Source organism: Chelonia mydas, chromosome 14 (assembly GCF_015237465.2).
Source record: "Chelonia mydas isolate rCheMyd1 chromosome 14, rCheMyd1.pri.v2, whole genome shotgun sequence".
Classification (NCBI taxonomy): domain Eukaryota; kingdom Metazoa; phylum Chordata; order Testudines; family Cheloniidae; genus Chelonia; species Chelonia mydas.
Window position 1 is genome coordinate 43428692 of NC_051254.2, and position 16055 is coordinate 43444746.

General features: G+C 59.3%; 1 protein-coding gene and 1 long non-coding RNA gene across 5 annotated transcripts; one reads left to right on the forward strand and one right to left on the reverse strand.

The window, feature by feature from the left end:
• Positions 1-2317: 2317 nt before the first annotated feature.
• Positions 2318-15885, reverse strand: LOC122462843. The gene is made up of 3 exons (XR_006285682.1): positions 15738-15885; positions 5226-5235; positions 2318-2332 (listed from the first exon to the last, which is right to left on the reverse strand). It is a non-coding gene; the product is annotated as an uncharacterized LOC122462843 (long non-coding RNA).
• Positions 8205-11507, forward strand: LOC119567606 (antigen-presenting glycoprotein CD1d-like). Of its 4 annotated transcripts, none has more exons than XM_037914134.2 (6): positions 8205-8634; positions 8892-9149; positions 9741-10022; positions 10472-10768; positions 11100-11199; positions 11277-11507. In XM_037914134.2, exons 1-6 carry the CDS (start codon positions 8514-8516, stop codon positions 11314-11316), a joined length of 1098 nt encoding a protein of 365 aa, XP_037770062.1. In that variant the 5' UTR covers positions 8205-8513; the 3' UTR covers positions 11317-11507. The 4 variants fall into 4 exon arrangements, with proteins under 4 accessions (XP_037770062.1, XP_043383835.1, XP_043383836.1 ...); XM_037914133.2 differs by having other exon boundaries at positions 8271-8634; positions 8871-9149; XM_043527900.1 differs by lacking the exon at positions 11100-11199 and having other exon boundaries at positions 8267-8634; positions 8871-9149.
• Positions 15886-16055: the final 170 nt, after the last annotated feature.

The following is a 16055-nucleotide window of genomic DNA, read 5'->3' on the forward strand; positions in this document are numbered from 1 at the left end:
ATAACATGATTGAATCTCTTTACAGACTCAAGGTAAAACTTGGTTAGAACAACAGTGGATTGGATCTGCTCTTGCAGCATGGTTCCTGGAGGTCTCATGGGATCTTGCCAAGAGCTAAAGAACATAGCTACTTTATCCATACAAGCTCTGACAAATGTCTGGAACCCAATTAATAGCGAGCCAGTGTAGATCCACCGCGCCCGGCTCAACTGCGTCCCGCTCAACGGAGCCGTCCGCCACGGGAACCGAGACGAGCGTTGCAGGAAGTGCGGCTACTCCAACGAGACCCTGCCCCACGTCCTGTGTAGCTGCAAACCCCACTCCAGAGCCTGGCAGCTTCACCACAACGCCATCCAGAACCGCCTGGTGAAAGCCATTGCACCGCGCCTCGGGGAGGTCGCCGGGAACTGCGCCATCCCCGGTATCGACAGCCCGCTGCGACCCGACGTGGTAGTCACCGACGAGGCCCAGAAAAAGATCATCCTCGTCGACATCACGGTCCCCTTCGAGAACAGGTCCCCGGCCTTCCGAGAAGCCCGAGCTCGGAAACTGGAAAAATACGCCCCTCTGGCCGACACCCTGAGAGCGAAGGGCTACAAGGTGCAGCTGGACGCCCTGATCGTCGGAGCCCTGGGCGCTTGGGACCCCTGCAACGAGCGTGTGCTGCGGACCTGCGGGATCGGTCGATGCTACGCACGGCTCATGCGGCGCCTCATGGTCTCGGACACCATCCGATGGTCCAGGGACATCTACATCGAGCACATCCCCGGCCACCGACAGCACCAGGAGGTGTGAGCCGGAACAACATTGTGCATCCACTATGGGAAAGGGACTGAGAGGGTTTCCCCATTGGACCGTATGAACTGGAACCGTAAACCCACTGAACATTAAACCCCACCAAATGAGGGTAGACCCATCCCCACCATCGTATCCACTCACTATACTCCGCACCTGAACATAGCCGTTATGTGGATAACTGACCCCCATATCTCAATGTCTGTACTCCGACCGGTTAAACTTTTACCCCCAGTCAGGGAGATTGCAGATTATTATGTAATCCCTACTCCACCAGCTCCTAAATCGAATTTCGCACCCCTTGATAATCTGTACCTTATCCGCTTGACAACCAGAAACTTCTATGCTTGAACTCTGTACCGTTTCTTATTTCAACATTATCTTAATAAAATTAATGTAGTCCACAGTACAGGAATCTTGGCATTTAGCCGTGAAAGCAAGGTGGTGGTGTGCAATATGCAAGTGTCCTTCTACAATCATGTTTGTTCTGCCACACCTTTGGCCCAATGCCATTGGGGTTTGGGCCCTTTAGGGTTACCCTGTGGCTTCCCTTTGCAAAATTAAGTTCTCTCTTTCCTCCTTGCCCTGAAGGATCAAACCCTGATTTCTCTTGCTTAACAGAATCCACTGGGTGTGCTCTCTGTGCTAACAGCTATTAGCAAGCCTTTCTCCCTCTGTCAGCCAGGTAATGTTCATCAACACACCCACTAGCCTCTTCACTGGTTTTCAGGTCCTCAACTGTTACCAATTCCAAGGCTGGACTCTGTCTTAAAGAGATACCATCCATTTTCACTGGCATGTTAGATGCAAGGTTCTGTTGTCCTTCCATTACCAACCTCTGCTTCCACATGGAATTATACGTTAAGTCCACTGAGAGACTACAAGTCAGATCCCAAGTGTCGAGAGGTGAGCGTTGACCTGCCCTTCCCTGCATTCTCCAGAGATTAACTGCCCAGCTGTTCTGCTCTGCAGACTCAGCTCCCCAGTCTTCCCTCTGAACCTGGGCCACAGACTGTTCACTCACAGAACCAGCATGGAGACATTCCTCCCTCAACACCCTTGTCTCCCCAACAAGCTGGCCAAACACAGCCACTTGGTTATAGGACTGTTTAACTTTCTAAACAGCTTTCACCCCATCTGAGACCTTCTCAAAGCTCTCCACACTGAATCCTTCAATAGGAAAGTCAGTGGATCCATTCACAACAGAACATTTCTGGCTGTTAGGAACTGAAACTTCCTTGATTAAATCACTTTCACACCCTTCAGCTGCAGCAAACTGCTTGCAAAAGTACCATGAGGATTATTTTCCTTAGGAGCTTCTTTGAGCAACAATTCACCCCTCACAGAAATTCTGCCCTTACCCTCTTCACCTAGGGCTTGCTCTAAAGGAATATTTTTCTGAGCAACAACAGACTCTTTCTGGGTCTCACTTACATCCAGAATCACCTCTGGCCCATCCAGATGATTTTTACACCACGTCCTTTCAGGCAAGCTCATAGACTTACTAGATAAAAGGTTAGAGGTACCCTCTTTCCCTCTGCAACTTTCCTCCTTGTTGCAAGTTTCCACACTGTTAGTGGGTAACTCAACCAAATCACCTTCATGCTCTCCTTGTGCCCTGGCTAGGATCTCACCCTGATTAGACAGAGTTGCGACACCCTTTCCCAACAACACACAAGCAACAGGCAAAATACAAGCACCAGAATTGTCTGGTCACTGGGATTTTACATAGACACTAACTGGATGCGACCTAGTTACAGGGCCATTCTCCTGAGCAGACACAAACTTAGGACCCTTCCCTTCCTGGGCTTTAGCTGAATCCAGAACCAACTCTGAGATAACTGCACGACCCTCACCCGCCACAGGCTGAAAGGCCCCTTCTGTCTGCTCCACAGACAAAGAAGAGCTGGACACACTTTCTCCTTTCCCAGACACACAGCTTGGGATCTCTTTCCCCTGGTCCCAGCACACAAGGCTGGTCACAGACAACTGCTTGGAGATCAGGGTAGCTCCCTCCACAGGCAAGTCAATACCCCTGACAGACACAGGCACGTTTCCTTCCCTGTCCCAATTCTCCACCCAGCTAACAGGTAAGGTCTAGGGACACTCATCTTCCACTCTCCTCGCCTTCCCACACTGCTGACTAGACACAGCCGTCAGCTCACAAGGCTGCCTAGGCTCCTCCAAAATTTCCTTGTCCTCCTCTCCCTCTTCCCAGCACCCAGGGCTGGTTCCAGACAAATACTGGGAAAGTGGGGCAGCTTCCTTACCACGTAACCTGCTGTTCTCCACACTACACGGAGCTACTTCCAGCAAACCACAGTACCCTTTTCAGGTTCACTTTTACAAGCTGTACTTGCCCACAATCCACCACCCATCAAAAATCTCCCCTTTCCTTCCTCAGTTAGGGCTTCACCCTGACCATCCACTTTAATCTGCTCCTGGGAAACATTGTCCTGACCAGTGAGATCTTTCCATGCTTGATCTAATTCCAGATTCACTTCTGAGACATTAGACAGACATTCAGAAACTTCATTCACAGACAAGCAGCTATTTGCCTCCTTTCCCAGGTTAGAGTCACCCTCTCCCTGGCCGTAGCAAAACTGGTTCAACACAGACAACTGCTCAGGATAATACAACATGCCAACATTGATAGAAACTGGGCTTTCAAGGGGATAGTTTCTGCTGTTGTTCCCTTGCTTTTTTGACCTGGAGCTGGAGTCTGGCAGTTTCTTGTTGCATCTCTTGAACCCTCTCCTCGGCAGCCAGCAGTTCCATACGCCCCCTACGAGCCCTTTCCTCTCTTTCAGCAGCTTCCTTCTGGCTTATGGTTACTGATCTTTAACCAGCAATACCAAAATTCAAATTTGGATAGCGTGCGGTTCTGATCCAGAGCTTAATTGACCTGGTTCTGTGGATCCTAGCACGACTACGCCCTTGTAACAATGCGGCCTTTGGCGGGACACAACTGAGAGTATTGTTGGGGTCCCAGGGCATGGCCACTAGGTAAGCCGAGGGGATGGAAGGCCATGAGTGTCGAGGCAGTCTCTTTGCTCAACCCCCCTTCACAGAATTCAGTCCTGGCTGGCCTGAGAAAGCCCTTGCACTCCCAACATAATGCTGCAGCAGCAGACAGAGCTGTTTTGTGTAGGTTTTGCTGGCGCCACGGTAGGATAACGGCAGGAATCAGCTACAAGGCCATAACCGCTTATTTGCCTCGTTAATCGCCAGGCTAAGCAGGCTGTGCTGTTGTTTTGAATTGCTAAAATACTCGTTAAAGGTTGCCGGAAAAAGTATTGTTGTAACCCATGTAAGGCGAAGCAGTTTTACTTGCCTGATGTGTAATGCAACAGAGATGAGGAGTATAAAGGTATGTGACTCTGCCGGCTCCGTGGGCAGGATTTGAGATTCTGTTCTCCCTGCACCTTCGTTGGAGCTCCAAATAAACCTTTCTGCTTCTCCACCCCGTTGTGTTTATTGGGTGACGCACACCGGGCAACAAACCCCTGCTGCTGCTCGCCTCTGGCACTGGGTGCCGGCAACACTATCAATTCAGGACAAATAGCTTAGAGCAGGGCACAGGTCCAAGTCACCAGGAGAGGGGCCAATGCCCACGCCTGGGCTGGTGTCACCCCCTCAGGCCCTGGACTCCCCTGGTTTAACGTCCTGGTAGCCCCTGGAAGGAGAGAGCAGAGGGGAGGGGTTAGGGGGTGTAACGGCCCCACCCCCACCCCAAAGAGGGAGAGGACTCACCTGCGTCTGCTCCGCCACAGCACCACGGCCACGGCGGCTATGGCCAGAGCCCCCAGGGTGATGCCCACGGCCAGGCCGGGGCCCCAGCGCCTGCTCTGCTCTGTAAAACACGGGGTGCCATGCTGGGAACGGGGACAGGAGTATGGGCCCTGGTCCCTCCGCCTCTCCCGCAATTCACCCTGCTCCCCCGACCCCTGACCCACTTCCCTCAGCCCCCGGGGGAGAGGGGACGATTCAGTCTGAGCCTCAGGGACTCACTCGCCAAGCCCAGCTCCATCCCCCGGGGTCAGGCGTTGGCCCCGCTGTCCTGGCCAGACCCTGCAGTTACCAGTGGTGAGGGAATCCCCCTTCACTTCCTGTCCTAAACGGCTGTGCAGTGCGGCTATGAAACGGCTACTATGCTCCACCCCAGCTATAGCTGCATTTGTACACCAGGCAAGGGGTCCCTGGATAAACAGCTCCTGTGACCCACCCCAGAGGTGGCTGCATGGCAGTACCAGGCGAGGGATCTTTGTATAGGCAGCCCCCCAGTCCAACCCCAGAGATGGCTGCATAGGAGCACTGGGTGCGGGATCCCTGTATAAAAAGCAAACACCCCACCCCAGAGGTGGCTGCATGGCACCTTGCCTCTCCAGAGACTCTTTCCCATGCTGGAGAAAGCTCTTGATCTGATTGACACACGTCGTTCTCTGACAAACTGAAGCGTGATGGCTGTGCCCTTATTCTGGATAAGAAGGTCCCGGGTGTAGAGTGGACCCAGTTATCCCCCTGCCGAGCGACCCAGATGCCTGCGTCCACGTCGAAGCTGATGAAGTCCTCGCCGTTCGCTCCGGCGTCATCGAATCCCCTCGAGGTGCCGTTGGGGTGCAGCTCGCCGCTGAAGGAGCCCTGGGTAACGAGGGGTCTGGAACAGGAAGGGCAGGAGGATGAGGAGGGGCATCCGGAGGTCCCAGGAGGGGGCAGAAATAGAGAGATGGGGGAGTAAAGACATAATGTCGGGTGCCATGAGGATGTTGGGCCACACGTGGGCAGCGGGATTGTGGGGCGGCCCTGGCTGGAGTTAAGGGTAAGTTGCAGTTTCTCTTTGTCACGGAGTCCCCGGGCGCTGCTCTGGAACTGCTCCCCATGAAGCCAGGCAGGACTCTGGGGAAGTCTCCTTTCTGGGAGCAGCCTGTCTGCAGGACACACAGCTCACCCGGCTTCCACCTTCCTGGGTCTGACCCCGGAGCCTCCAGCCTCCTCTGCCCCTCCGTGCGCTTCCCCCAGCGAGTCCGCCCAGGCGGGGTCCTGGGGAAGCCAGAGGGTCCTGCCCCCCAACTCCGCAGTCAGACGTGACTCTCAGCCAGCCAGGAAAACAGAAGGTTTATTAGTCGACAGAACTTGTTAGCACAGAAATCAGTGACTTTCAGCCAAGTCCATCTTGGGGGGAGGGGAGCCCAGAGACAGGACTCTGGCCCTCCCCCTGCGCCCCAAGCCAGCAGAGACTGCCTCGCTTCCAGCTGCCTGGCCCCTGCCCGGCCCGTTGCTCCTCCGGCCTTTGTGCCGCTTCCCAGGCCAAGAGTCACCTGGTCGCAGACCCCTCCTGGGTCTCAGGTTAGGAAGGGGCGGCCATAGCATCCCTGCAGACAGCTGGAGCAGCCCCCGCCAGTCACACCCCCTTGTTCCCACCACCTAGTCATCGGTGCAATACACAGGGAAACTGAGGCACACACAGCTTTCATGCAAAACAGTAAGGCTCACACAGGCTCGCATACAGCGTAACAATGGCAGGTTTCAGAGCAGCAGCCGGGTTAGTCTGTATCCGCAAAGAGAACAGGAGGACTTGGGGCACCTTAGAGACTAACCGATTTATTTGAGCATAAAATTTAGTGAGCTACAGCTCACCTCATCGGATGCATTCAGTGGAAAATACAGTGGGGAGATTTATATACACAGAGAACAGGAAACAATGGGGGTTACCCTACACAGTGTAACCAGAGTGATCAGGTAAGGTGAGCTATTTCCAGCAGGAGAGCGGGGTGGGGGGAGAGAAAACCTTTTGACGTGATAAACACCCATTTTTTCATGGTCTGTGTGTATAAAAACCTCCTCACTGCATTTTCCACTTTATGCATCCGATGAAGTGGGCTGTAGCTCACGCAAGCTTATGCTCAAATAAATTGGTTAGTCTCCAAGGTGCCACAAGTCCTCCTGTTCTTTTTGCGAATACAGACTAACATGGCTGTTACTCTGAAACCAGACAATATTACTAGTTCCCTCCAGTGTCTTCCTAAACACTAATACTCCTTTTTGATCTTTGGATCAAAGCCACAGACATAGACAAGGCTTGTTTGCTGACATCACAAGACCTGAGCAAACATCTCCCCTTCCATCTCTAACAATGCCGGCTGCATTTCAAAGCTCTCTTCATTTCCATCTCTTCCTCACCAGTCTTTACAGTTCGGCCCTGGGTCACGTCGGTCTGTGAGTTAATTAACTCTTTCTGGCCCTGTCACCTGTCAATGAGATATGATATTACACGCAGAACGTCACGTTCACTTCTCTCCCGGCTTGGAGATCGAACTGAGCAGGGTCACCTTAGCCAGTGACCTGGGGAAGTTCAGGCCTCCCTCTCCGGGACAAAGCACCACTCTCACCTCATAATCCTGGAAGGACAGACTCCACCTCAGGAGCCTGGCATTGGCCCCTCTCATCCGGTTCGGCCGTGGCAGGGCGAGTGGTCTGTGTACACAGTGAAGTGGCCCCAAAGAGATCCGGCTGCAGCCTGTTAAGAGCCCACCCAGGGCCTTCTCTATGGCCGCATAGCCCTGCTCCCGGGGCAGCAGCTTCCTGATCAGGGACATGATGGGGTGTTTCTCCCCCATTGCATTGGCCTGCCTCGGCACCGCACCCAGCCCTGTGTGTGGGGTATTGCAGGGATCCCCAGGGCTGGGGTCTAAGCTCCCTGCTCTCCCCCCCCGAAGGACTTGACTGTGCGGTCCTGGTTGTACCCACAAGCTCTGTTTGAGACTGTGTTCCCATTGTCCAATAAACCTTCCGTTTTACTGGCTGGCTGAGAATCCCAGGAATCACAGTGAATCCCAGGAAGAGGGGTGCAGGGCCCGGACTCCCCCACACTCCATGACACCTGTCCACAGCCCCAGCGCTCGCCAGCAACCCTAGAATAACAACCCAGCCTGTCCACAGCCCAGGGCTGGCCCCATTGCCCCAGGGCGGTGCTAGGGGCCGTGCTGCAGGGAGCGGGGCGGGGGGCAACAGGGGGCTCTCCCCGGGCAGTCGGGGCTGGCCCCATTGCCCCAGGGCGGTACTGGGGGGCTGTGCTGCAGGGAGCGGGGCGGGGGGCAGCAGGGGGCTCTCCCCGGGCAGACAGGGCTGGCCCCATTGCCCCAGGGCGGTGCTAGGGGCCGTGCTGCAGCAGCGTGGCGGGGGCAGCAGGGAGCTCTCCCCGGGCAGTCGGGGCTGACCTGATGCCCCATTGCGGCGCGGGGGGCTTTGCTGGGAGCAGCGGTACCGCAGGCTGGAGGAGATGGAGGGGGCGTCACACACACGCTATGGCCACTAAAGGGCGCGCAGCATAGCAGCTGGTTGTCGGCAGGAGGGAGCTCTCCTGCCGACAAAAAACATCCCCCCGCCACGAGCGGCAGCGGCTTTGTCGGCAGGAGCGCTGTTCACACCCGCACGCTTCGTCAGTAAAACTCTTGTCCTTCGGGAGTGTGTTTTTAACACCTCTGAGCGACAAAAGTTGTGCGGACGAAGTGCCAGTGTGGACATAGGCTGAGTCTGCCGGGGACAGGGCCTGGTTCCGATCCTGCTGCCGGGATCCCCCTCCCGCGCTGCCCCCGCTCCCCGACTCCCTCTGCCCTCATTGGCTTGGGGCTGGCAGCTGCGGGCTCAGCGCTGAGCAAGCACAGAGAAAAAGAGAAGTTGTCGCAGAGGCGTGTAGGATGCGGAGGAACTGAAAGCACATGGGGATCCTGGGCCCCACGTCCCGCTGCCCTGACACCCGCCAGAGCCCGGCTCCCCCTTCCCCTGCCAGGATGCTGCTCCCTTTGCTGCTTCTCTGCTGGGAATGGGGGGCCCGGGCTGGTAAGTGGAGACCCCTCCTGCCCTTTCTGCTACCAGGGATGCATGTGGATGGTGTAATACTAGGGGCAGGGTGGGGAAGTACCATGCTGGGCTAGTGACCCTTGCTGGGGGAGTAGGACGGGGGAGACAGGTTAGGGATCAGCAGGGAGACCCCGTAGTGCAGGACTGTTTACGGGACAGAGACTCATTAATCTCTCTCCACACCCACTTTGTCCTCCTCTTCTTCCCTGGCTCAGCCTCCCCTCCTCTCCCCACAGCGTCTGTCACCCTGCGGCTGCTCCAGATCAATGTCTTCCACAACGCCAGCTCCACGGACATGGAGGGGATGGCCCTGCTGGGCGACCTGGAGACCCACTCCATGGACTGCAGCGCCTGCCAGATCCGCTTCCTGCAGCCCTGGGCCCAGCGGGGCCTGACCCCGAAGCAGTGGCAGGACCTGGAGCTGCTGATCCATCGCTACCTGTTCAACTTCAACCGTACTGTGAACAGGATAGCTCAGCAGCAGGGAATGGGCTGTGAGTACGGAGCGGGGTGCTGGGAACTGACACACTCACCACAGCCACTGAGTGTGTCCCTGGGGGCAAGACAGCCAGTCCCTGGCCCGTAGGCCGTTTGGAGCCGGTGTCCCTCAGAGGGGAATCACCCGTACCCCATTCTCCACCCCAGAGTCAGCCAGCCAGGTCTGGGGCCAGATTGTAGCTTGAACTTCCTAGAGGGGAAGGGCCCCGCGTCCCACTCCCTGAGCCGAGGCTCCGGGTCTTTCCTGACATGGAGCCTGACGCTTTGAAAGCAGGTCATTTGGGCGGGGGTCTGTATCTCAGGCACCCCGTGACCAAGGGACCCCAAATTTCCATGACAGCCTCTGCCTCAGGCCCCGATTTAACGCAGCGATTTTCAAGCCAATCTGACTGCACGTGAAAAATCAGCTTTAAACAGAAACTGCAATTTACCCTTAACTCCAGCCAGGGCCACCCCACAATCCTGCTGCCCTTGTATGGCCCAGCCTCCTCATGGCACCTGACATTATGTCTTTACTAACCCCTATTTCTGCCCTCTCCTGTGACCTCCGGACACCCCTCCTCATCCCCCTGCCCTTCCTGTTCCAGACCCCTTCGTTACCCAGGGCTCCCTCGGCTGCGAGCTGCACCCCAACGGCACCTCGAGGGCATTCGATGACACCGGAGTGAATGGGGAGGACTTCATCAGCTTCGATGCGGACGCAGGCACCTGGGTCGCTCGGCAGGGGGACAAGCTGGCGCTCTACGCCCGGGACCTTCTCAACCAGGATAAGGGCACAGCCATCACGCTTCAGTTTCTCCTGAGAACGACGTGTGTCAGTCAGATCAAGAGCTTTGTCCAGCATGGGAACGAGTCTCTGGAGAGGCAAGGTGACGCTGGACACCACTCGCTGCCATGCGACCACCTCTGGGGTGGGGTGTGTTTGCTGTTTATACAGAGATCCCGCACCCAGTGCTCATATGCAGCCATCTCTGAGGTTGGGCATGGGGGCTGTTTGTACAAAGATCCCTCACCTTGGACTGAGATTCAGCCACCTCTGGGGTGGGGCAGGGGGCCGTTTATCCAGGGACCCCTTGCCTGGTGTACAAATGCAGCTATAGCTGGGGTGGAGCATAGTAGCCGTTTCATAGCCGCACTGCACAGCCGTTTAGGACAGGAAGTGAAGGGGGATTCCCTCACCACTGGTAACTGCAGGGCCTGGCCAGGACAGCGGCCAACGCCTGACCCCGGGGGATGGAGCTGGGCTTGGCGAGTGAGTCCCTGAGGCTCAGACTGAATCGTCCCTCTCCCCCGCCCCGTCTCTCTCCCCCTGTCTCAGAGCGGCCGGTCGCCGTGGTGTTTGCCCGAGCGCCTCCCCCAGCCGGGACCCCCGCGCCGTTACTGCTGGTTTGCCGGGTCACCGGTTTCTACCCCCGGCCCGTCCGCGTGGCCTGGCTGCAGGACGGGGAGGAGGTGGCGCCGGGCGGGCGGCTGAGCTCCAGCGGGATCCTGCCCAACGCGGACCTCACCTACCAGCTGCGCAGCTCCCTGGCCGTGGAGCCGGGCGACGGGCACAGCTACGCCTGCTGGGTGGAGCACAGCAGCCTGGGGGGCCAGAGCCTGCTGATCCCCTGGGGTAGGGGCATGTCCTGGGGGGTGGGGTGCGGTCGTGGACTCGGGGGGCTTTTCCTGCACGTCCTGAGTGGGACGGGGGAGGGTCCAGACAGCAGGATTGGGGCGCAGGGAAGCAGAGCAGGTGGGTGAGGGGCGTGGAGATGGATCGGGGGAGCAGGATGGAGGAGCTGAGGGGAATGGGACAAGATTGGGATGGGGGAGCAGGACTAGACTGGGGGGAAGATGAGGGGTTGGGAAGGTGGGGGGAGAAGGGGTGGGACTGCAGGAGAGGCGGAGGGACGAGGGCCCATACTCCTGTCCCCGTTCCCAGCATGGCACCCCCTGTTTTACAGAGCAGAGCAGGGGCTGGGGCCCCGGCCTGGCCGTGGGCATCACCCTGGGGGCTCTGGCCGTAGCCGCCGTGGCCGTGGTGCTGTGGCGGAGCAGACGCAGGTGAGTCCTCTCCCTCTCGGGGGTGGGGGTGAGGCCGTTACACCCCCTAACCCCTCCCCTCTGCTCTCTCCTTCCAGGGGCTACCAGGATGTTAGACCAGGGGAGTCCAGGGCCTGAGGGCGGCACCGGCCCAGGCATGGGCATCGGCCCGTCTCCTGGGGACATGGACCTTGGGGCTGGATCCGTGCCTGGCTCCAGGGCTGAGGGCCCCGAGGGCAGGACTGGATCGGGGCCCTGGGAGGTCTGAAGAACTGGGTTTTTTACCCACGAAAGCTTATGTCCAAATAAATCTGTTAGTCTTTAAGGTGCCACCGGACTCCTTGTTGTTTTTGTGGATACAGACTAACATGGCTACCCCCCCCCCCGACACTCCTCCCTCAGGGACGTTCAGGGGACGTTGGACACTTGGGGGAGCTGTGGGATCGCTGGGATCCAGGAGCCGCATGGAGCCGGCGCTGGCCTCTGCCATTCAATGAACACTTCAGGGAGGGGCTGCCCGGTGGGTCCCACCGGGGGCTGTAGGAGCCAGGGCCTGGGTGCAGGGGTCAGACATGGCTACCTACACCAAGGCGGTGGGCGCGGGTGGGCCATGGGAACCAGAAGGGTCCTGGCAGGGTGTCCAGGCTGGGCTGGGGTGTCCGGGTAGCAAGCGGGTTGCCCATGGGACATAGGCCAGCTACCCACAGGGAGCCCTGACAACACTACGCCCCACAGGGCGCCCGGGAGGCAGCTGGCTGGGCTGGGCTGAGAGCTCCTGGGGGCAGGGCCCCTCCAGAGCTGGGTGTGAGGGACCCGGGCTCCGGGGGTAGGTTCTGTGCTTTTGTTCTGCGTCTGGCAGCAGCGAGCCCAAGGGGGTCGTGGGCACAACCGGGCTCCTCGGCCCTGCGGTAATACAGCAATAATAACAGTCCTGGCTGGGGAGGGGAAGTGGGCTCGAGTGGTGGGAGTGGGGGCTATTCAGGACTCCTGGGTTCTATCCTGAGCTCTGGGAGGGGAGTGGGGTCTCGTGAGTTCGAGCAGGGGGCAGGCTAGTCAGGACTTCTGGGTTCTATCCCAGTCTGGGAGGGGGGGGAATTCCTCCCCACGGGCCTGGTCTGTGCCCTTAATATGTAGCGTTGCTCCATGTCTCCTGCCCAAACCCGGCCTCCTCCAACGGCACCACTTTCTGGGAGGGGGCTGGGGTGCAGTGGGTTAGGACAGGGGGGCTGGGAGCCAGGACTAGGAGGGGAGTGGGATGTAGCCGGTTAGAGCAGTGGTGAGTGCGCTGACCAGCCTGTTACCAGGTAGAACAGCAGCCCAGAGCCACACCAAGAGATGGACAAAGTCACACCCAGCCCGAAACTGAAACCAACCCCCCCAGCAGGCTCCCTCCTGCAGCCTTTGTCCATTTCCCGGGCAGAGGTGTTACCTCCCCCCACTCCTGGCTCAGGTGACAGGCTCTCAGGTCTCCCACCCCCAGTGAAACTCCCCTGCCACATTCCCAGGTCAACACTCCCCCCTCCTTGCTGCCTCACAACAGGCTGGGGTGTTATTGTAGGGTCTCTGGGGAGCGCTGGGCGGTGGACAGGCTGGGGTGTTATTGTAGGGTCGCTGGGGAGCGCTGGGCTGTGGACAGGCTGGGGTGTTATTGCAGGGTCGCTGGGGAGCGCTGGGCGGTGGACAGGCTGGGGTGTTATCGTAGGGTCGCTGGGGAGCGCTGGGGCTGTCGATAGGCTGGGGTGTTATTGTAGGGTCGCTGGGGAGCACTGGGCTGTGGACAGGCTGGGGTGTTATTGTAGGGTCGCTGGGGAGCGCTGGGCTGTGGACAGGCTGGGGTGTTATTGTAGGGTCGCTGGGGAGCGCTGGGCGGTGGACAGGCTGGGGTGTTATTGTAGGGTCGCTGGGGAGCGCTGGGCTGTGGACAGGCTGGGGTGTTATTGTAGGGTCGCTGGGGAGCGCTGGGCGGTGGACAGGCTGGGGTGTTATTGTAGGGTCTCTGGGGAGCGCTGGGCGGTGGACAGGCTGGGGTGTTATTGTAGGGTCGCTGGGGAGCACTGGGCCGTGGACAGGCTGGGGTGTTATCGTAGGGTCGCTGGGGAGCGCTGGGGCTGTCGATAGGCTGGGGTGTTATTGTAGGGTCGCTGGGGAGCGCTGGGCTGTGGACAGGCTGGGGTGTTATTGTAGGGTCGCTGGGGAGCGCTGGGCTATGGACAGGCTGGGGTGTTATTGTAGGGTCGCTGGGGAGCGCTGGGCGGTGGACAGGCTGGGGTGTTATTGTAGGGTTGCTGAGGAGCGCTGGACCGTGGACAGGCTGGGGTGTTATTGTAGGGTCGCTGGGGAGCGCTGGGCCGTGGACAGGCTGGGGTGTTATTGTAGGGTTGCTGGGGAGCGCTGGGCTGTGGACAGGCCGGGGTGTTATTGTAGGGTCGCTGGGGAGCTCTGGGCTGTGGACAGGCTGGGGTGTTATCGTAGGGTCGCTGGGGAGCGCTGGGCCGTGGACAGGCTGGGGTGTTATTGTAGGGTCTCTGGGGAGCGCTGGGCGGTGGACAGGCTGGGGTGTTATTGTAGGGTCTCTGGGGAGCGCTGGGTGGTGGACAGGCTGGGGTGTTATCGTAGGGTCGCTGAGGAGTGCTGGGCCGTGGACAGGCTGGGGTGTTATTGTAGGGTCGCTGGGGAGCGCTGGGCCGTGGACAGGCTGGGGTGTTATCGTAGGGTCGCTGGGGAGCGCTGGGGCTGTCGATAGGCTGGGGTGTTATTGTAGGGTCGCTGGGGAGCGCTGGGCTGTGGACAGGCTGGGGTGTTATTGTAGGGTCGCTGGGGAGCGCTGGGCGGTGGACAGGCTGGGGTGTTATTGTAGGGTCGCTGGGGAGCGCTGGGCGGTGGACGGGCTGGGGTGTTATTGTAGGGTCGCTGGGGAGCACTGGGCTGTGGACAGGCTGGGGTGTTATTGTAGGGTCGCTGGGGAGCGCTGGGCGGTGGACGGGCTGGGGTGTTATTGTAGGGTCGCTGGGGAGCGCTGGGCTGTGGACAGGCTGGGGTGTTATTGTAGGGTCGCTGGGGAGCGCTGGGCGGTGGACGGGCTGGGGTGTTATTGTAGGGTCGCTGGGGAGCGCTGGGCTGTCGATAGGCTGGGGTGTTATTGTAGGGTCGCTGGGGAGCGCTGGGCTGTGGACAGGCTGGGGTGTTATTGTAGGGTCGCTGGGGAGCGCTGGGCGGTGGACAGGCTGGGGTGTTATTGTAGGGTCGCTGGGTAGTGCTGGGCTGTGGACAGGCTGGGGTGTTATTGTAGGGTCGCTGGGGAGCGCTGGGCTGTGGACAGGCTGGGATGTTATTGTAGGGTCGCTGGGGAGCGCTGGGCGGTGGAAGGCTGGGGTGTTATTGTAGGGTCGCTGGGGAGCGCTGGGCGGTGGACAGGCTGGGGTGTTATTGTAGGGTCGCTGGGGAGCGCTGGGCGGTGGACAGGCTGGGGTGTTATTGTAGGGTCGCTGGGGAGCGCTGGGCTGTGGACAGGCTGGGGTGTTATTGTAGGGTCGCTGGGGAGCGCTGGGCGGTGGACAGGCTGGGGTGTTATTGTAGGGTCGCTGGGGAGCGCTGGGCGGTGGACAGGCTGGGGTGTTATTGTAGGGTCGCTGGGGAGCGCTGGGGCTGTCGATAGGCTGGGGTGTTATTGTAGGGTCGCTGGGGAGCGCTGGGCGGTGGATGGGCTGGGGTGTTATTGTAGGGTCGCTGGGGAGCACTGGGCTGTGGACAGGCTGGGGTGTTATTGTAGGGTCGCTGGGGAGCGCTGGGCGGTGGACGGGCTGGGGTGTTATTGTAGGGTCGCTGGGGAGCGCTGGGCGGTGGACAGGCTGGGGTGTTATTGTAGGGTCGCTGGGGAGCGCTGGGCGGTGGACGGGCTGGGGTGTTATTGTAGGGTCGCTGGGGAGTGCTCGGGCTATGGACAGCATTGTGCTGACACAGGAAATGCTCCGGAGAGGGGAGACCCCTTAGCTCAAGGACCCACCTGTCCTGGGACTTATAGCTCAGCGGCCCGGTGGGGAACAGCCGGGGGCCCCTAGAGCGGCAAGGAAAGCTCTCCCCCGCAGCCACCCTCCCAGGATGTGGGGCAGCCTGAGGAGACAGCAGGGAGATGTGGGGTGAGGGAGGAGAATGACAGTAACACTGAGCACCCACGGATGGAGGGGACACCAGGGAGAGAATGGGAGAGATGAGGAGAGTGGGGGGCAGGTGGGACCCCAAGTAGGGGGCACACAGGGAAAGGCAGAGGGTGCCCAGAGCTTGTGGGGTCCAATCCCCCGACATACTGAGCATCTGCCCAGCACGGAGCTCCCAGCGGCATGTGGGTCCAACCCCCTCTTCCCCCGTTACACCCAGCGCCTGCTGGGACTGGGCTCCCCAGGCTGGGTGGGATCCAGCCCCTCCCAATACACCTAGCACCGACCCAGAATGGGGCCCCCAATGGCCTGTGGGGTCCGATCCCCTGATACACCCAGCAGCCACCCAGGACGGGGCTCTGCACAGGATTGCAGTGAGCAATGAGCCAGGTGGGTTCTCAGCACCGTCAGTGTCATGAGCAGAGCCCCAGCCCAGCAGCTCCCGGCCCCCAGGATCCGTCCCGCCCCCATCGCTGCTCAGGAGGGAGAGATCTGGAAAGTCGTCGGGACCCCCCAGCCTGAGACCTTCTCTGCCCAGCTCCGAGCACCAGCCCGGAAGGCTCGTTTCCATACTTCTCCCTGCTAGGGGACAGACCGCGGTCAGGCTGCAGGACTCGCCCGGCACCTGCAATGGCCCCATGGCCGTCCGGGGGCAGCGCTACCCCACAGCCCAGATGCCAGCAAAGCAGGACACAGGGCAAAGGACCTGGGGCGCTCCAGCCC